This window comes from Symphalangus syndactylus, chromosome 6 (assembly GCF_028878055.3).
Source record: "Symphalangus syndactylus isolate Jambi chromosome 6, NHGRI_mSymSyn1-v2.1_pri, whole genome shotgun sequence".
Classification (NCBI taxonomy): domain Eukaryota; kingdom Metazoa; phylum Chordata; class Mammalia; order Primates; family Hylobatidae; genus Symphalangus; species Symphalangus syndactylus.
The window spans coordinates 84,923,308-84,944,447 of NC_072428.2; the positions used below are offsets into that span (position 1 = coordinate 84,923,308).

Sequence of the window (21,140 nt, forward strand, 5' to 3'; positions counted from 1 at the left end):
GAGTTAATATAAAGCCTTCCTTTCTACAAGCTGAATATCTCACATGAATGCCTTGTCTTATAGTTTAAGTTAAAGAGAAAATATATAGCAAACATGTTCTATGGAAGGAATATTAAAATCAAAATGTTTCATATTTCTACATAAAACTTAATTTTGAAGGAGGGTAAAACAGATGCTCTGAAATTCTGAAATATGGAACTTCAAACAATTTTAATAAATTGTTTATATTCTTTTCTTTCATTTATGTCAAACACTATTAAAGGTTTGTTTTTATTCACTATTTTGCCTTTTTAATAATTCTTCTTTCCTTATTTCTTATTTCTAAATATGTATATACTGATGCCTACTGTTTTGCAAATAATATATAAATATATATGATTGTACAAGCACAGATTGTATAAAACCCACAGTGCAGCCCAGTGACTTGGTATAATTTTATTTTTACTCTAATAATTATAACTTGGTCACTTTCTGCCACTCATATAATTAAACAACAAACGGTTTCCTTGCTGTTTGTAGTTCATTGCTTTATGTGCTCTTAGAAATAATGCTATTTTGAGCCAACAATTCCAAGCTAGGAATTTGTTCTATATACACATGTGCAAAGGTACAACAAAGTTATATGTCAAAGAATGTTTATTTCAGCGTTATTTTTATAGCAAAATAACTGGAAACAATATGAATGCCCATCGATATGCATGATGCTAGCTAAATATATTATGTTAATTATTTTAAAATGTTGATTATAGTAACATTATTTTCTAAAGTATTCGAAGCATATTTTCCTCTAGGTGAAATATAAGCAAATTTATTTTTAGGTCTGTTTTTAAACTAACAGGCACATGCTAGTCTCATTACCACAAGTACACTTTTTTCTTTTTGGAATTTTATTGATTTCTCAAATTCTAAATTCTAGGAAATTACAGGTTGAATGTATAGTTCAACAGCAAATATTACTTAAAATTAGAAAACATTTTATATTCCCTGAAATCCCTGAATTAAATTGAAATGGGTACATATGATTATTAGAAATTGAAAGTTGAAAGTCACCCACATTTTGTTATGGTTTTTGGCCAAGAACATGCTCATTATAGTCTTTGGGGAATGCTTTCCTAGAAGCCGAAAAACAAGAATGCTCATTAGTTGGTAATAGACCTTCAGTTTGATGAATTGACCCTGTTCTTTAAGAAGCCAAGATTTAAAAACATTCTTGACCTTATGTACCTTATACCATCATAATTTTTTCTTCTTGTATTTCCCAAGACTGTATCTCTGATCTTTCAGACATGCCACTGTGATGTTTTCCCTTACCTAACATAATGTCATGTGAGCCAAAAGATGTGTATAATGGATGAAACTTGTCATCTGTTGTCATCTGTTCAGCATTACCCTCAAGAGAATCACAGATATCTGTGATATCTCTAGATATCACAGAACATTTATTGGTACTTTTCTGATCTCTGAAGTGACAAAATAAAATAGCCAAAGCAAATGAAAATATGTTTTAAGAGTGTAAGACCTGCTTAGATGTAGCAGGGATTTTTTTTTCTTTTTTATAAAATAATTACCCCTTTCTTTTAAGGAAAAATATGTGACGTAATACGAAAGCCATTGTTTATTATTATTATGATCATAACTACCAGAAAAAGAATTTGAGTTACTCATCAGCAGATAGAAATAACAGGTAGTCTTTTATACCATATTGAATTTATAATTCTATTTCAAGTTACAGTATTTAGTTTGTTGCTTAATTAAATCTATGCAATAATGAATCTTTACATGACAAGGTATTTTGTATTTGTGTATACGTTTCTATCCATTGACTGAACTCTTTTATATATTATTATTTCTCAATGACTGACTAAAAAGAGAGTTCCTAAAGAGAGTAGCTATACTCATTTTAATTATATAAAGCCTAGATTGTATTTTTATTTAACCTTTTTTTGTTGAATAATTTGTGAAAAAATCAGAGAAAAAGAAGCATAGTTAAATAAAATTCATGTCATCTCATTGTCTGAAAAGGATTTCTTCTATTAGGACCTCATTACTAGTAGTTTTTTAAATCAATGTTAGATTGATTGGAATACTGACTTGCATTTAAGTTGAGCTGTAAGACAAGCATAGTACTGCATCTGCCACTGTTATTAGTATTAGATGTAGCCTTTCTATATGATGGTAATCATGCTTGAAGTTCTAATCAGTTTAATCCCCTTTCCGTAGGAGAGCTAGACGCCAAGATGTAAAATATGGCGACCCGATCACCCAGTGCTGGGACATCGAAGACAGTAAGTACAGCTTTGATATGCTTTTTCTCCCACTTAAAATGCTAAGCCCACTCTTTTGTGTCTTTTTATTATATGACTTAAACCATCTATTATATAGGAATATCTCCATTTTGTGTAATACACGTGTTGTGGAAGAGCAAGGGGAAATTGTATAAATTAACCCCTGTCTACGTGCCTAATTGAATAATCCTTTCTTATATCATTATTTGTTTCATATGTCTTTTAAAATTCCTAAACCGTAGCTTTTGTTTCTTTTTTACTACCTTATGTATCCTTATAAAGTTTGAAAACTGCTATTAGAGATAAAATAGGATATAACAGAAAACATTTGGACATTTAGAGTAAACTCAAAGAGACCTCCCAGAAGTCTGGTAAAAGTGTAGGTCTTATTAGAAAGAAGTTTTTAGGTAGTCTATTTATATTCACCTATCAAATCATATATTCATTTAATCAATAAATATTTATTAAGCGACTTCCATGTGCATGTAATTGTCCTGGGTATACTATGTGACTAAGAAACTCCTTAGAGAGCTTATGAATCTTTGGCGAAGTGTCATAAGGCATAATTAGTGATAGGGGAGTTTAGTGAAAGAGAGATCACCAAGAGGCTGTATTGTTTAGAAAAATTAATCACAGAATAGAAGATCTTGAAAGTCTGAAGGAGAAGGCCAGTGTGTGGGAAAAGAGAGGAGGCCTGGTGAGTGAGTCTGAGAACAGAGAAGAAGAAACATCTATAAAAGTATGTATTCCAGAGCTTCAGTTACTCTACACTCTCAAGCTCTGCCTTAAGATCAAAAATATATGCACACACACACACACACCAAACACACACACACGCACACACACACAAACAGGTGGGAGAAGAGCACGTTTATCACAATGTTACTAAACACCCCACCAGTGATGTAAATAACCCAAATTTCATCATCTATAACTGGTGGTCTGGTAGTGTTTGCTTGATTTAAAAACAAAAGAGTTATTTTTAACTTATAACTTAATTCTTCTGAAAAATAAGTCTTGGTCCAGATTAGTGTGCTTGGCTTCTTGTTCTAATCCGTAGGTGATTCATTGTGATGCCCATTGTTTTAGTTGGCAATCATTACTGTGTGATACATATGAAATTATCTACATATGCATATTAAATTTATCAGGTATGATTATAGGTATTGAGGATACAGCAATGAACAACAAAGAAAACAACAAAGGAATCTGTGCATTCACGATACTTATATTCAAGAGTGTGTTAGGGAAGAGAGCAGGCAATAAATACCAAAACAAGTAAAATAAATGCTATGTCAAATGATAAATGTTACAAAGAAACTGATACAAAACGTAGTTGCTGCCTAAGGCACTCACAATTTTTGTCTACACTTTACCATACCCTATTCATGCTATAACCCACTGCACACACTCTTTTCTAATAATCATCATCATCACTCTATCCAATCCATTCCTATCAAGGTCACCGGCAATTTCCTCCTTGCCAAATCCAACGGCTAATTTTCGGTTCTCATTTTTACTTAAGCTCTAACTCCCTCTTTTTTGAAACACTTTTCTTTTGACTTCCATGCATTTGTGTGCTGGAGCCAGTTCATGTGGCCTCATATAAGTTGGTTGCTTAAAATTTTGAAATTTTGTGAGCTGATTTTAAACCACTGAAAGCTTGAATCAGACATGGTGGGAGTATTTACAACAGCAAAATCAGCAAGCACTACAAATTACGTTATTTGTTGTTTTGTTTTCAGAGAAATGATATTCCACCATACCTATGTGCCCTTGTACCATATCCTTCTGGTTTATCTGTTACCTTTCAGACTGTGCCTTCTGAGTGTTCTTAACTTTCCTTTTCATCCCACCTTTCAAATATTAGAGTGTTCCAAGCCACTTTTCCATTCTCTGTTTACTCACTCCCTAATACTGTCTATTTCAACACTATCAGAGGCTATTTCACTCCCAAATTCATAGTCCAATTCTGAACTCACCCTTACGTGCCAGACACAGACACTTGTATGCCTACTAAAGAGCTCCACTTGAAGGCCTAATTAGCATCCGAACTTATGTCTGAGAAAGAATTCTTGTTATCTTCTTCAAGACCTATTTGTTCTGCAGACTTTCCTATATTAATAAATTGCACACAATTCACCCAGCTACTTATGTCAAAAAGCAGCTAGGAGTCACTTGTATATTATTTTCTTTCTTTCCCATCTTATCACCAACCTCTCAATTAGTCCTTCTGGCTCATGGCCAAGCTTTCCTACTTCTCATCACACCCACAGATGCCAGCCTAACTGAGGCTACAGTAGCTCTTCAGTAACTACTTCACTGCTCTGCCTCCACATTTGCACCACTTCTATCTGTACCCCACTTAGTTGTATACCCCACTTACTAGCCAGAGTCATCTTTTTAAAAACTTCAGTCAGAGCATGTCACTCCCTTACTCAACATTTTTCAACAGCTTCTTAGAACAATTGGTGAAAAACCGGAAAGCTTTCCTACGGCACGTAAGATGCTTCTTGACCTGATCGCTAGTATATTCTCTGACCTTCTCTCACATCACTGTTGCTAGATTCACTTATAGCTTTCTCTTTTTCAAAAGCATCAATGGGTTGCTGCCTTATGTATGTTTGCATTCATTGTCCTCTGTACCTGAGGAACTCGTTTTTCAGACGTTTACTTAGCTCCATCTTTTTATATCAATTAATGCTATGGTTAAATGTTAATGCTTCAGAGACACCTTTCCTGATCATCTCATCTAAAATACATTTTTTTTTTTGCCCTTGGTATTTTCTGATCTCCTTTATTGTTTTGTAGCAGATATTCCTTCTTTATTCATTTACTTGATTACTTTGTCTATGTCACTAGAATGTGAGTTTCTAGAGGGCAGTGAATTTCATATTCGTCCTGTCATATTATCCTAGCACTTAAAATGATGTTAGTATGTTAGGCACACAGTAACAGTTGTGTAATAGACAGGTAAATGGAAGGATATTCAGATGGATAGCATTTCAGCTATACCTTCAGGAGAAAATTAGATTTTATAAAGTAAATGAAGTAACAATAATTAAAATCAGAAAGACCTCACATAGATTGGGTAAAGTTTGTGAAAGGGTCTATGTGATTCTATTAATTTTATTTTTACTTTATAGGTGCTAGGAGCTCTTTCATATTGCTCAGAAAAGTTGTTTTTTTAAATAAAAGTGATTGACACCTGTATAGAAAGTTGATTGGAATATGAATCGCTAGAGGCAAATAATCAATTGTGGGCGTTAGAGTAGAGATTGTAAAGATATTTACAAATTAAATGACTTGTTTCTAATCCACCATAAATGTGTGCTGCATTTTATTAGGAAGTCAAGTCTTGAATAATGGGCAAAGATGTTTCTTTTCTTCTTTATTTTCTTTCATTATTGCTTTAATTGTTAAAAGCTACAAAATTGCATGATTATCAATTACAAAATCAGCAACACATGCAGAAAAATAGTTCAACAACATTAAACAGATCAATCTTGCACTTTAATGACAAGCTATATATTTATTATAAAGAGGTATTCTAGGCATTTTACTATAAAAATTTTTTTGACTGCAATCTGGAGGAAAAAAAAATACTCCACAATTATCTTACATGTAATAAGAAGCTATTTTAACTATTTCAAAACACTATTGTATATAACTTTTACACATTTAAAATTTAGGTCATGATAGAACAAAACAAGTTGAATATTCCTTATCTGAAATGCCTGGGACCAAAAGGTTTTTGGATTCCACATTTTATCAGATTTTGGAATATTTGCAAATACATAATGAAATATCTTGGAATGGGACCCAAATCTGAACACAAAATTTATTTATATTTCATATACACCTTATATGCATAGCCTTCAGGTAATTCTGTATAGTATTTTTAATAATATTGTGCATGAAACAAAGTTTGTGTACATTGTACCATAAGAAAGTAAAGGTGTTATTTTCTCAGCCTCCAGTGTGGACAATCTGTGGTTGTATGGCATCACCATCATTCCTGACTCTGAATGTATGTGTTACCAATAAGCAATCATTTTCTTACACTTATTCACACATAAACTATGTGTTGTGTCCCTGCCTTTTGACTGCAACCCATCAAGTAGAATTTTCCACTTGTGGTTTATGTCTGTGCTGAAAATGTTTTGGATTTTGGAGCATTTTGGATTTCAGATTTTTGAATTAAGGATGCTTAACCTTTGTGTATGATAGTGTGTGTATGTGTGTGTGTGTGTATGTGTATATAATATGCATGCATCTATGTACGTTTAAAAACTTTTAAAGTGGAAAACTTAAAATTCAGAAATGAAACAAACATTATTGGAAGTAACAATAAATTCATTTTCATTTTCAGTGAAACTGATGTAGAGATGTCAGACATTATTTCTATTAATTTGAAAAAAGAGTTCAGATAATGAGCTCACTATTACTTTTCCAGTTGATTTCACCAATTTATCTTTTACTAAATTCACCAATTCTTTGGTTAAGTCAGTCTAATTGCATTTCTCCTGAACCCTTGCCCCATATCCCAAGAATCAATCTGCATCCTCCCCTACTTTGTTGACAAAATCCCTTTCTCAGGAAAATTGTATCTGTTATTATAAGATGGTGCATGTCTTTCTTTTCCATGACTGGCACCAGTGATCTTTCTGTGCATTAGGAATTTATTAACTGTGAAAATCACAGCAATAATCTGTTGAATTGGTAGAGATAGTTGATAGACTACAGGTTTTAAATGGAATCCACACATTTTGAAGGTTAGATGAGGTTAATTCATAATGGTGTCAGTATGCTTGACTTAATCCTTGCTGATAAAACACAAATAAATTCAAAATAAGTTTCTTGAAAAGAAGCCTAACTAATATATGTGCATTTATGCCATTTGCTGCTCATTTGTATGCTTAGTTTAGGATTTACTTGGTCCGTTAAACCTTACTCTAGTTGATGTCTATAGTGCTAAGTAAGCCAATCTGTAAAATTGAGATATCTGAATATATGATGAAATAGTGCATATTTGGGCCAAGCTGAGCAGCTGTCATTTTTTATTTGATCAAATTTGAGCTACAGCTCTTGGATCACACAAGGGACACAGCCTTTGGCTACTCTAGATGGAATGTATTTCAGATGGTGCATTGATTTATGAGAATAAGGTGTCTGAGACACTGTTCCTTTAAGCATCCCGGTAACTATCTCATAGCAAACGTATATTGGGTTAAAAAATCCCTCAGTATAAAAAAGAAAAAAATGGTAGATTAATACAGATAAGGACCAGATATTGAGTATTAGTGCATCTGGCTCATCATCATCATCATAGAATTTTATCAGGTGCAGATCACTATAAGTTACTTTTCTGATATCAAAATTTTCTATTATCTGATCAGCTCTGTGGACCAATTCATGATAGAAATTATCTTTAAATTAAAGCAAACTGCTCCTCCAGAACTATCTACAAAATTGTTTATATTTTATATTAACAAAAAAGTATTAAAACACTAAAAGATGCAAAAGATTTATTCAGCTCAAAGAAAAAATCTCAATATATAGAGATATTATGAACATTATTTTTTAAAATCAAGTGCAAATAGCTAATATATTGATGAAAGAATAAAAATTACAATACAGGGATCAAATTTTAAAAATCAATCTATTGTGTAATATTTATCTCAGGTAACAATATTATAACATGAATTTCCTTTCTCTTTAATAATGTATATGATTCTTTCCCCATGGCATCTGTTCTGAATCAGTCTGTTTTCCCATTGCTTTTAAAATCAGGTCAAGGTTAATCTCTTATTCCATGTTTGCTTTCCAGGCATTAGTCATGAAACTGCTGATGAAAAGGTGATTTTTGGCATTGAATTTAACTCAACCTTTCTGGAATGTATACCTAAATCCCAACAAGCAACTATTAAATGGTATATCCAGAGGTCAGGGGATGAGCATCGAGAGGAGGTAAGCTATTGTCATCAAAGAATGCTCACTTTGAGGGAAATAGTGTACGACTGAGAGATGTTCAACTTTTGATTCTGTATGCTACTCTCATCATTATTTGATTTAAAAAATAACAGTTTTTACTCACTAACACCAAAGGTAACAATAGCTTTGAGATAAGAATAGGCCAACTTCACACAAATGTACTCGTAAAATATATTTGAAAGCAGACTGATTTTTTTAAAGAAATTTACATTTTTTTTCCAAATTCCATATTTCATAGATTGCCTATTTTTAGGAACAAATCCCTGACTAATAACAAGAACACCGTATTTTTCTTCCCACAGTAGCACAGTGACTACATTTTAGTTCACATTGTGTTTAATTTAGATCACGAAATGAAACATTTTGAGGGTTATATTAAAAGAAATATCTATGTTTATCAAATTATATGAGCAAATTAAATAAGTATCCAGACATGTTAAACTAAGGACACTGTAATGAATAATGGAATGAACACAGGATTCAGAATTGCATATCTTGAGTTGAAACATGGTCCTTAAACCTTTGGTAATGTTTCTGAGCCCCCACTTTTCTAAGTGAACAAAATAAATTCAGAAGTTACTATAAAATTAAGTGAAAAAATGCATATGAGAATGTAGGATTTCAAAAAAGAGGCTCTTACAACTGTAAAATATGCATATAAAATTATAGATACCCTATTAGTGAGGGTATTTTACATGTGGATCAGGAAAGAGTACTAATCATGTGTTTGGAAAATACTAGTTCTACCTTTGACTTGACTCCTGAGAATTCATGAGCAGATCGTAACTTCTCTAGAACTTAGTTTCTCTCTTATATGAGTAGATCAAATTTCTCTAAAATATCAGCCTTATTGAAAAGTCTATAAACATTTAAAATAGTACATGTAATTTAGTCAAACATTAGTACAGAACAGTGGATCTCAACCTCCAGTAATTTTGTTTCCAGAGTGCCAACATTGGGTGATGTCTGAAGACATTTTTGAACATCACAGCTGGGTTGGGTGGGTGGCCAATGGGTGCCCCTGGTGTGTACTGGGTAGAGGTCAGAGATGATTCTAAAAATCCTACAATGCACAGTCCTTCACAGTAAAAAAACTATCTCACTCCAAACATCAATGCTGCTGAGGTTAAGAAAACTTCAAGTGAAAAAACCAAATTTTATCATAGGAAATTGATTTAAAGATATAGTTCTACTGTTACATGAAGAATTTAATATCATTCTCTTCATCTAACAGCTACAAGAATAACTTTTTCTAAATGTTAACTCTTTACATACTTAATACAAAAGTAAAGGAATAACTTCATGCTTTGTTAAGTCAAATTTCGCCAATAAAACTAGATTCGTCGTCATTCCTGACTTCTATAAGTCCTAAGATTATGGCAGATTCATATTTACACTGAATATTTATTTTAAGGGTCCCATTTTTTACCTATATATCAAAATATTATTTGATACAGAAATGATTATTTAATTTCAAAATATAAGGCGTTTACTTACTATCCAAGAAATATTGAAAGAACGATACTGAAATTTTTTAACTTGCAGATTTTTTTATTACATTGCAATGTTTTAATCTTAAGTGTCACAAACCAATATTTTGAATTTCATAGCAAATTAAGTTGGATAATTGCTTTTCAGTTAAATATAATTCTTTAATAAATGGCTTTTGTCTTCATGGGAAATTTAATCTGATTTTTAAAAATATGTGGTCCTCTGCTTGAGTTCAGCTCTGAGCTCTTGATACTTATATTTGCCTGTGGTTGTTTGCACTCACATCTTTCATTTTCTTGAAAATTCTGTGCATTACTTTAATTTACCTTTTACAAGTATATTATATATTCATAATGGTACCATGCTCCATGAATTTCAATGGAGCAGAAATATTTATTGAATTTTACTTAAAAGTATCTTTGCTGTAATATTTCAACTGGCATTTTCATTTATCTTTGTAAATAGAGAGTTTCACATTGTCCAGGGTATGCAGTACTGCTTCCTGAGCTGAGGAAAAGGGCAATATCCAGATTATACTTGAAGCATTTTTCCCAGCAGGATGCCTTCTGCTTCTTACCCATAAGGTCACAGTTTGGAATCTTTCCTCCACTCAAAAACAGCCTGCAGGAGGGACCATGATCTCCTGTGGCACAGAGGCTGTCACCAGGTTATTCTCTGCCATGAGGAGAACATTTCCTTACTGAGCTGTTTCACGGTTGGGTGCTGTACGGGAGGTCATGAGTCAGTTATCTGCTGACTTTCTTATAAAACTGTTCTTAAAATTGATGATGTTTATGCTATAACTAGCGAGTCAATTGGCAGTCCCCAAGCTTCTGTTGAACTTTTGGGATCTGAATAAGTAAACAAGGCCGTACTATATTTTCTCTGTGCATTTTAATAACATTTAAAAAACATCTTCAAATACTTGCATTATTCCACTTGTACATCTTATTTTTTGTTCTTTTTATTCTAAAAGCAATATAAATGATTTTAAAATTACAGTAACACATAAAAGAACTATGAGGCCACTAAGTGTAGATAAGCATAAATAATATTTTGATGTCTATTCCAGCTTTTTTTTCCACTCACCATTGCACTGTGAGCATTTTCCATTATCATTTAATGTCAATTCCATGTTCTTTCTGTCTCCCATGCATCCCACCCTGATGCCGTAGTTATCCATAGGTATTCCAGGTGTTCTCTCACTAGATCATGTTCCTGCTTAAAATAATAATAATGAACTTTGTTATATCTGAGTCTTTCTCTGCTTTCTAACTATTTTCTTAGGAAAAAAATCTTAGAAGTAAAATAAATAAGTTAAAGGCATTTGTTATCTTTATGGATTTTGATAAACAACAGCATATTGCTAATTTCACATAAAAATCACTGTATTAGTGTCTGTTATGAATCCCTGAGGCAAAATTATGGTTCACAATTTAAGAAAATCTTTATCGGTTTCTTATGAAAAAATGTATTGCATTAATATCTACTTCTTTGAATATTAGTGAATGTGAACTTACCTTCTTATGTGTCTTGGTTGTTAGCTTCAGTTGTATTTGGTGAATTGTCTTGCCTGTCATTGGTTACTTTATATTGGCATATTTATTTAATAATAATTGTAATAAGTCATTTATATATTATAGATAGTAATAATTTAATGTTATACATATTATACATTTATTTTATTTTACATTTCTTTTGTTTCTGACAATTTCTGACTTTTCTACACATTTTATGTTTTATATAGGCAAATCTGTTGATTTATGGCTCTGTGATATCTCACCTGTTATGCTTAAAGACTCCTTCCCCAATGAGACAGCAATTATATATTTTTCTAGTTATTTTATGATTTTTTTACATTTTGCATATTATATTTACATGTACCCAAAGATAGTAAATTAATCTAGTAGTTATTTAGGTATGTGTACATCTGATTTTTTCTTTTTAATAATGAGCTCATTGCTCCAGCATCCCCTTTAGTAAGTTTTCCTTTTTCTAATGTTTACTTAAAAATATTAATTATCGGTTTTGTGGTATATTAATGGATGATATACAGTGTCATGTAAGTAAACTCTGATAAATTTAAAAACATGTATACAAATGATTCCATTCCAGTTCATTTTCCTTTCTTCCAAATTAAATAAGAAAACTTTTCAGTCTATTTTTTAAATACAGAAAAAATTTTGCAACAGTTTTGCAGACATTTGTTTTCTCACACAAGGAGCTTTATTTTTTTAATCCTAATTTCCCTCTAGTAATTTTTTCTGTTTGTTAGAGAAAGGGGATATTTTTGAAGCCCTGATCTCTTCCAAGGCATGTGCAGTGCTTTTACTATGAAAGAACTGACAGGTGAATTATCTCTAAAAGAACTACTATTAGGCTGCTATTATAAGAGAGAAAGTCCCTGACCTTTACCTGCTGCTTAATACTTAAATGTCCTTTGTCCCTTCCATGTTACTCTTCTCATGTTAAATAAATTGCCCTTCACTGACGATCTACATTTAATAATGCCAAATATATTATCCTTGTTCACATTAGGCAAATGGATAGTCGACCCCAGCTCAAACGTGGTTTTAATTTGTAAAGTTGAGCAGTTTTTACTTATCACTTCTAGAGTGGAGAAAATTCCAAGAGTTTAAATCAATGGCCAGAGATTACATTATCTCTTTGTTGGGGAGCTGAATTTTCTAAATTGACTGTGCTGACATTTCACTGTTGAGATACAGTCTGCATAATGCATCCTATTTCAGCAAAGAATGAAAGCATTACAGAGAAAGAGGATGTAAAGTAGGCAAATGTTAATCAACTACTTAGTTTCTGGGTCACAGATTTTTATCTCTAAATTGCAAAAATTCGCTGTAAATATATCTATTCAAAATATCTTTTATTAGAGCTGCCAGTTTACTAAAAGCATATTATTGAAATTTTAGCAAGAAAAATGATAGTTAAATGATCTAACAGACATTAGTTAAATCTAGAAAGCTGAAAATTTATTAAATCAAGTATGATATCTGTAGGTCAAAAACCAAAGAACAAATCCAGCACTCCATGGAAGAAAAGAAAGTTGAAAGATCATGACCGCGTAATGGAATGCCAGGTGTTTATGGAATCCTGAGTCCTGTGGGGACAGAACTAGAGGGGAAAGGATGGAAGGGAACCAGACCTCAAAGTACAACAACATAAACAGGATACAAAAAGATAATAGCAAAAATAATGATGAAGTGTTACACAATATGTGTGAGATCAAGTCATAATTTCTTCCTGTCAGAAGATTAAAGAGAACCAAAAAGTCCTAGTCAGAGCTGTGACAATCTCTAAAAGCCGCATTAAATGTAATTTAAACATTAGCAAGAGTATCAGTTATGTAAAGGAAATCTAGAGATGAACTAGAACTGGAGATATCCACTTTGATTGTCATGCTAATAACCTCAGGCCATTTTCTATTAAGAGAATTACAGTAATAAAGGCTTCAAAATATTACCTCTCAAGCAGCATGGCAGTAGTATGTAATGTTGCTAATAATACTTCACATTTTAACCTTCAAAGAGCTTTGCTTTTAATCTCCCAAACACACCATATGCTGCGCCACCAACTTGATAGATCGGAGACCAATGTTGGAAGAAAAATGAGTCATCATAGGAAACAGAGTAGAGACCAGAAGGTTAGGTTATGAAGCTAGCATTTTGAGACCTAAAATGTATTAAATTTTTAAAAATTACAATGCAATTATCTAAGGGATAAAAACAATTATACGTAGTGTATTAAATTTGAGATTGTCATTTCTGTTTAAGATTGGCCATTTAGAACTCTCCCAATTCAAATTCACATTTATCTTAGGCATGAGACTCCTATGGTTTCTGAGAATGTAAATTAAATCAAAGTTAGTTTGTATTACAATAGCATTTCTGAATGTCTGGGCTTTAAGAATAAATCCATAAGAAAAAGAATACCACATCCAGCTTACCAAATAGGCAACGTAAGAGAAACAAACAAACAAAGCTCTGATGGTGTGGATTCAGTGCAGAGCAAAGGCAGGCCTGGAGACCATTCAGCCTCATTAACCAGGGATCTGAGCTGTGACCTGCCTTTGGCCTCAAATGGTTCCCCGCCAGCTGCACTTCTCTGGCACAGAGGGTGGCTTGCCATATACTTGTTAGTTAACTGGGCTGGTAGCCAGAGATGTTTCTTTTCCTTTTCTCATATTTCCAGAATTGGGGAGATTTTTTCCTACATATTTTTCACATAAAGATGCAGAGTACAATCCACCCACTGTGAATAAATTTAATTTAGCCATCTTTATGCCTCCTTGATTTCCATCATCTAAAAGTCTACAATACAGGGGCAGATGTGTAAACTGGGAAATCTTCCAGACTTCTTTGTTGCTGTTGTTGTTGTTGTTGTTATTCCACTTAATGCTGAGCCACGCAACAATACTCCACATTAGGCAGGGCTCTTTTGTGGGTAAACAAGCCTCTAGTTTTACTGAAGACAGATTCATTATTCACACCATATCATGGGCCAGGCAAGCTTAATGTTAGAATTGTCTTTTCGTAATAATGCTTCAAAGGCTGGAGAGCATCACATTTCAGTGGAAGTTCTTTGTGTTCATCGTGCTTTCTCACACTTGAAATCACATTACCATGTCATAGTATACGAAGGCATGGCAAATATTTCCACAAATGACAGTATAAAGTATCACATGTATATACAGTATGAAAATTCAATCCACAGCAAAGAGAGAAATTCAACTTTCAATGTTGCTAACCTTCTGACTAGGGTCCTACTCAGTTACAGTGCTAACGTCCAAAAGACTATACCCATACCTTTGGGTTTGACTTTAAAGACGCCATCATTTACAGCTTTCATATGCTACTCACATAACTTATTTGGTGATATCTGGAAAGCAGTAAATTCCACTTGGAGTTATTGTTCTATTCTACATTATAGGTAGCAGCACGTACTGAAGCTCGTTTTCTATACAATGATTGTAAATGTTGCATTCTTGCTCCACATTTCAGGTGCTAATTTATGATCTTGGTACAGTAATTTGTATATGAAATCTCTGTAAAGAAGGTCACTTGATGGTTTCCAGTTTTTCATTACTTTTCAGTTTTTCATTCCTATCTGTACATTGAGAGAAAAAAAAAAAACAACTGCATTCCAAAGGTTCAGTTAGACTTACTAAGATACAAATGTGAAAAATTAAGGATATAGTTTGGGGGCTATTACTTTAGTTGAATTTTTTTACCCTTTTTAACTATGGCTGATAATATTATGCTTGATGACAGAGACAGAGAGACAATGAATATGTCTTTCAGGTTCATCTAAGTAAAACTATGTAGCCTGTTTTCATTTGCTCTTAGCTCTCTCTGTTTTTAATTTATTACCTACATTTTTCCAATTCTGCAGTTGAAGCCCGATGAAAGAATCATCAAAACGGAATATGGGCTACTGATTCGAAGTTTGCAGAAGAAGGATTCTGGGATGTATTACTGCAAAGCACAGGAGCACACTTTCATCCACACCATAGTGAAGCTGACTTTGAATGTCATTGAGAATGAACAGATGGAAAATACCCAGAGGGCAGAGCATGAGGAGGGGCAGGTCAAGGATCTATTGGCTGAGTCACGGTTGAGATACAAAGACTACATCCAAATCCTTAGCAGCCCAAACTTCAGCCTCGACCAGTACTGCGAACAGATGTGGCACAGGGAGAAGCGGAGACAGAGAAACAAGGGGGGCCCAAAGTGGAAGCACATGCAGGAAATGAAGAAGAAACGAAATCGAAGACATCACAGAGACCTGGATGAGTTCCCTAGAGCTGTGGCCACGTAGTTTTCTACTTAATTTAAAGAAAAGAATTCTTTACCTATAAAACCATTGCCTTCTGTTTTGTATATCCCTTATAATAATTCATAAATGCGTCCCATGGAGTTTTGCTAAGGCACAAGACAATAATCTGAATAAGACAATATGTGATGAATATAAGAAAGGGCAAAAAATTCGTTTGAACAAGTTTTCCAAGAACAACTCTTGCACCAGCAAAGTATAAGAATTATCCTAAAAACAGGGGTTTTACAGTTGTAAATGTTTTATGTTTTGAGTTTTGGAATTTGTCATGTAAATAATTGAACTAAGCAAGCCCCGAATTTGATAGTGTATAAGGTGCTTTATTCCCTCGAATGTCCATTAAGCATGGAATTTACCATGCAGTTGTGCTAAGTTCTTATGAACAGATATATCATTCTTATTGAGAACCAGCTACCTTGTGGTAGGGAATAAGAGGTCAGACACAAATTAAGACAACTCCCATTATCAACAGGAACTTTCCCAGTGAGCAATTCACTCCTGGAGAATGGTATAGGAATTTGGAGAGGTGCATTCTTTCTTTCTGGCCAGGGGGGTTAATTTAGTGTACTACAACATTGATTTACTGAAGGGCATTAATGTTTCCCCCAGGATTTCTATTGACTAGTCAGGAGTAACAGGTTCACAGAGAGAAGCTGGTGATTAGTTATGTGTCTTTAGAATATATGCTAAGCTCTACAGGGAGAGAATGCTTAATAAATATTTTAATAAGATATTGGAAAATATTTTAATAAAACAAGGAAAACATAATGATGTATAATGCATCCTGATGGGAAGGCATGCAGATGGGATTTGTTAGAAGACAGAAGGAAAGACAGCCATAAATTCTGGCTTTGGGGAAAACTCATATCCCCATGAAAAGGAAGAACAATCACAAATAAAGTGAGAGTAATGTAATGGAGCTCTTTTCACTAGAGTATAAGTAGCTGCCAATTTGTAATTCATCTGTTAAAAAAATCTAGATTGTAACAAACTGCTAGCAGAAGTCTGAGGAAAAATAAATTTTTCTGAAGAATCATAGGAAGAGTAGACATATTTTATTTATAACCAATGATATTTTTCAGTATATATTTTCTCTCCTTTAAAAAATATTTATCATACTCTGTATATTATTTCTTTTTACTGCCTTTATTCTCTCCTGTATATTGGATTTTGTGATTATATTTGAGTGAATAGGAGAAAACAATATATAACACACAGAGAATTAAGAAAATGACATTGCTGGGGAGTGGGGATATATATTTGTTGAATAGCAGAACAAGTGTAAAATTTTGACAACGGAAGGGGTTAAATTAACTCTTTGACATCTTTTCTTCACACAATCTTTTTGCATTGCTGAGTTAATCTGTTGTAATTGTAGTATTGTTTTTGTAATTTAACAATAAATAAGCCTGCCACATGTAAAAAGAACCAAACTCACAATATTAACATAAACATCTTTCATATTTTGTTAGTACTTTCAAATGTTTTCAATTTGACTTTCCCTCTGAATATGTATGGTGTGTTTCCTGTCTGTTTAAGCAGAACTCACCTTTCCTTCTTGTAACACAGAACCCTTAGCCTTCTTCTGTTTTGCCTTTTCACGCCCTTTATAGTGTGAAATGAAAAATTAGTCACTTCCTCACATGGAAGGCAGCTTTTCAGAAAACTAAATAACAGACATTACTCGTTTCTCATGCATTCTACTTATCTTGAAAGAAAAGTCTGTGAGAAACCCGTGTGATTAGAGGGCAACTTAATGCAAGATCTGTGGCTCTATGTTGAGAGCATTCTTTCTCTGTTATATTTATTTTATTTGCATTGCTTACCTATCTCAACGTAGTCAGACTGACATATGAGATTGAGTACTCCCTTTTGATATTATACTGATGAATCTTTGTAGGTGTTTCACTATAAGGAAAAGCTAAGGAATAATTTTAATAAAAGTGAACCAGAACAAATCACTCATTTAAAAAGTAATTCAGAAGAACAGTGTGGCATGATCAGACTTCTAATTGAATAGCATAACAACAGTGTTTGTAGTTATAGATTTGCTTGGACAAAATGTTCCAGGAACTGATAGTGAGCTCAAAGTAATTAAATGGGAATATTTTTAATTAAAAAAAAATTTCCAAATATTTGTGGGTCCAACAGTAATGATCAAAATATGAATGACTTTGGAAAATTTACATGAAGCTCAAACTTTAGGATTGACTTATGAAAATAAATTTTATTTCTATCCAAATTTGAATGTCCAAACCATTTTCTAATTACTTCTTTCTAATCCTAGTTATTCAGACAAAATTTGGAAACTTATTTTATGACCACATCTAATATTCTGGCTGCTTTGGATACAGTACTCTTAATTTATGATAATTAGTTAAAATATATTAAAAATATTATTAGTAAAATAAAATTTCACACAATAAAAAAACATAGAGGACAAATATTTATGTGTATTTTTAAAGATAAAGAATATCTAAACTGTGTTTTTTTCTTAGCTTTTTAGTTGTCTAGAACATTTAGAGAAAGAGTATGAATATATTAAATCCACAAACACACTATATACTTCCTCACCACTGACTATTTTATCAAATTTGCCTTAAAATAATAAAAAAGTATAGTTAATGGTTTCAAATATGCTAAGAAATTGACTCTATGGAGGGGACCTTAAAACGCCTGTTTACTCATGTTTTTGTATTTTTCTTGTCTCTAATACTTTTGTCTTTGACTGCTTTGTGTGTTCTTTTCTGAATTTCATTTCAGCAATGTATGCTGCTAAATAGAATCCTGCATGTCTGCATTCATTTACATTCAATTTATCGTAAATTTTAAGATTTTATTTAGAAATGAATAGTCTAATTAATTTATGTAGAGTCCTTTTTTCCAAAGAGCTCAAAACACTACATCCACATTATTGACTTTTGGAAACCAACCAAATTACTTAAGAAATGGAAAAGTAGTCATAGAGAAATTCAGTAATTTGCAAAAGCCACAACAGTAGTGGAAGAATTAAAATTCATGAAGTCTCATCGTTCTGTTGGCTAAATAATACTCTTTCAATATGCTGGCTACAAAATGGTCTTACTCTTGAATTTTGCTTTTGGTTCATATTTTGGTTCTTCATATTCTAGTATGTTTTGTTCCTGCTGAATTTTACAGACTCAGCTAAACAATGTTATTAGTAGTCACTTTTTTCATTATCATAATTAAATTTCCAAGAACAACTTGATATCATTCAGCTGTCCAAAAAATAATAAACGAGCATTCATTAAATACTGATTTTCTTAAACTTAAATGTTATATTTCATATTTATTTATATAATACAAATGGAAATCAAAACTGAAATAGCCTCCCTTTAGAATGTCACATTTTTCTTAGAAAACATGTTGGAATTGGTTAACCTTATTGGGAATGGATAATTTAGAAACAAACAAACAAAAAAATATTTGAAGTGTTTTTATAGGAGATGTATTTTTATCATAGTAAATGATCACAATTTTAAATAATTCATCTTACAAGTCAGGTAAAATAAATAAAATCTAAGATTCCCAGATTCCATACATTAGGAGTGCAAAGACAGGATCATACACATGACTTATACCTCTCATTTAAATATTTTGTAGTATAAAGTATTTATGGAAAGTGTTTGAGATAGATGACTTTTGGAAAAGGGCAAAATCTATCAGATGCCATAGTTAATCATGTAATTTAATTCTAGTATTGTGAGTGGTTAGCAATCAATTTTGAATTTATAATTTTGCTATTTTAAAAGAAATGTAGTCTTACAGTATGAAATAATTAAAAATTATTAAATGTATATTTTGGTTGTATTATAATAAAACGCAAACATTAGTGTTCTATGATTATAAAGACTACTGGTTTGTGTGCAAATTTTGTTTTCAAACCCCAAATACGGTAAATTTTATATACAAAATGGGACTAAAGAAAATATAAGATGCAATATTTTCTGAAATGTTCAGTAGATGTATTTTACACTGTAAGTAGGCAGTAATTTCATTTATGAAAGAAAAGAATGTGTCCCACCCAATTTGATACAATTATATTGCTAAGCTTTATTGTGATTTAATTTAGGTTTTAGTGGATTGAGAGAAACGTTATTACCACAAATAACTACTTCTTTTAAAGTTCTCAATTGCCATCTGATTATTTAAAAACACTCATCTATATGTTTAGTTGTATTGGAGTATAATTTATTAAAGAGTAAGGTGTGGATTTTGTCTTCAATTTTGCTTCATAAAAACATTTTTAAAATTTATTTTACAGACACGTATTTCTTGCCATTTGGTACACACATGAAGAATATTTTATATTTGCAAATAAATAATATAATGTCCCACAAAGGTGGTACTCAAATAATATAGAAACTGTGTTGAGAAATGTCAAGTTTTCTAACTTCACTGATAAGCTTGTAACATAAGTTTACAGTAAGCGTTTTTAAAAGAAATAATTTTCGGCTGGGCGCGGTGGCTCACGCTTGTAATCCCAGCACTTTGGGAGGCCGAGGCGGGCGGATCACGAGGTCAGGAGATCGAGACCATGGTGAAACCCCGTCTCTACTAAAAATACAAAAAATTAGCCGGGCGTGGTGGCGGGCGCCTGTAGTCCCAGCTACTCGGAGAGGCTGAGGCAGGAGAATGGCGTGAACCTGGGAGGCGGAGCTTGCAGTGAGCCGAGATTGTGCCACTGCACTCCAGCCTGGGCGACAGAGCGAGACTCCGTCTCAAAAAAAAAAAAAAAAAAAAAAAAAAAAGAAATAATTTTCACACAAAACACTTAAAAATTATTACTTCATTTGGGCTACTAAAAAAATACAATAAACTGGGTGGCTCATAAACCACAGAAATGTATTACTCACAGTTCTGGAGCCAGAGACGTTCACGATCAAGGTACTGGCGGATTCTGTGTCTGGTTATGGCCACTTTCTGATTCATAGACGATGCCTTCTTGTGTGTCCTCACATAGTGGAAGGGGTGAATGAGCTCTCTTTGGCCTGTTTTACACAGGCAATGATCTCACTCATCAGGGTTCCACTCTCATAACCTAATCAACTTCCAAAAGGCACCATTTTATGACACCATCATCTTCGGAGTTAGGATTTCACTGCTTAAATTGAGGAAAGAGGGAACATAAAAATTCAGACCATAGCAGAGCTTTTAGGTACTAGATCATGTCCAAGCTTTTACTGTAGATGAAATACAAGATTAATAATTGAGAAAATTTCACGTATATTTATTTGAGTACATAAAGACACTTAAGTAATTCTCAAGACAGAAGAAACAAGAATGTAACAGTTTAGTTGAGAATGGAAAGCACACATTCTTTAGTAAGACCACACAACTTGCTGTCTTTATTAACATGGCTTTACTAGTCAAAAGAACTCTTGCCCAAAGAAGATGAAGTTGAAAATACCTTTATTGTTTATTTCAGAAGCTCATATACTTTGATGTTACATATATGTTGGCATAAACACTCACCTTGGAGAGTGATTTGGCAATAGC

General features: G+C 32.8%; 1 protein-coding gene across 1 annotated transcript in view; it reads left to right on the forward strand.

Annotated features, from left to right (window-relative positions):
- The window catches only part of SEMA3D (semaphorin 3D), a 132,869-nt gene extending 113,378 nt beyond the window's left edge, over nucleotides 1-19,491 (forward strand). The window contains exons 15-17 of the mRNA XM_055283376.1: nucleotides 2,221-2,285; nucleotides 8,116-8,255; nucleotides 15,180-19,491. Coding sequence (XP_055139351.1) covers nucleotides 2,221-2,285; nucleotides 8,116-8,255; nucleotides 15,180-15,605 — 631 coding nt within the window. The 3' untranslated portion in view covers nucleotides 15,606-19,491. The remainder of the gene's footprint in view (nucleotides 1-2,220; nucleotides 2,286-8,115; nucleotides 8,256-15,179) is intronic.
- The last annotated feature ends 1,649 nt before the right edge of the window (nucleotides 19,492-21,140 follow it).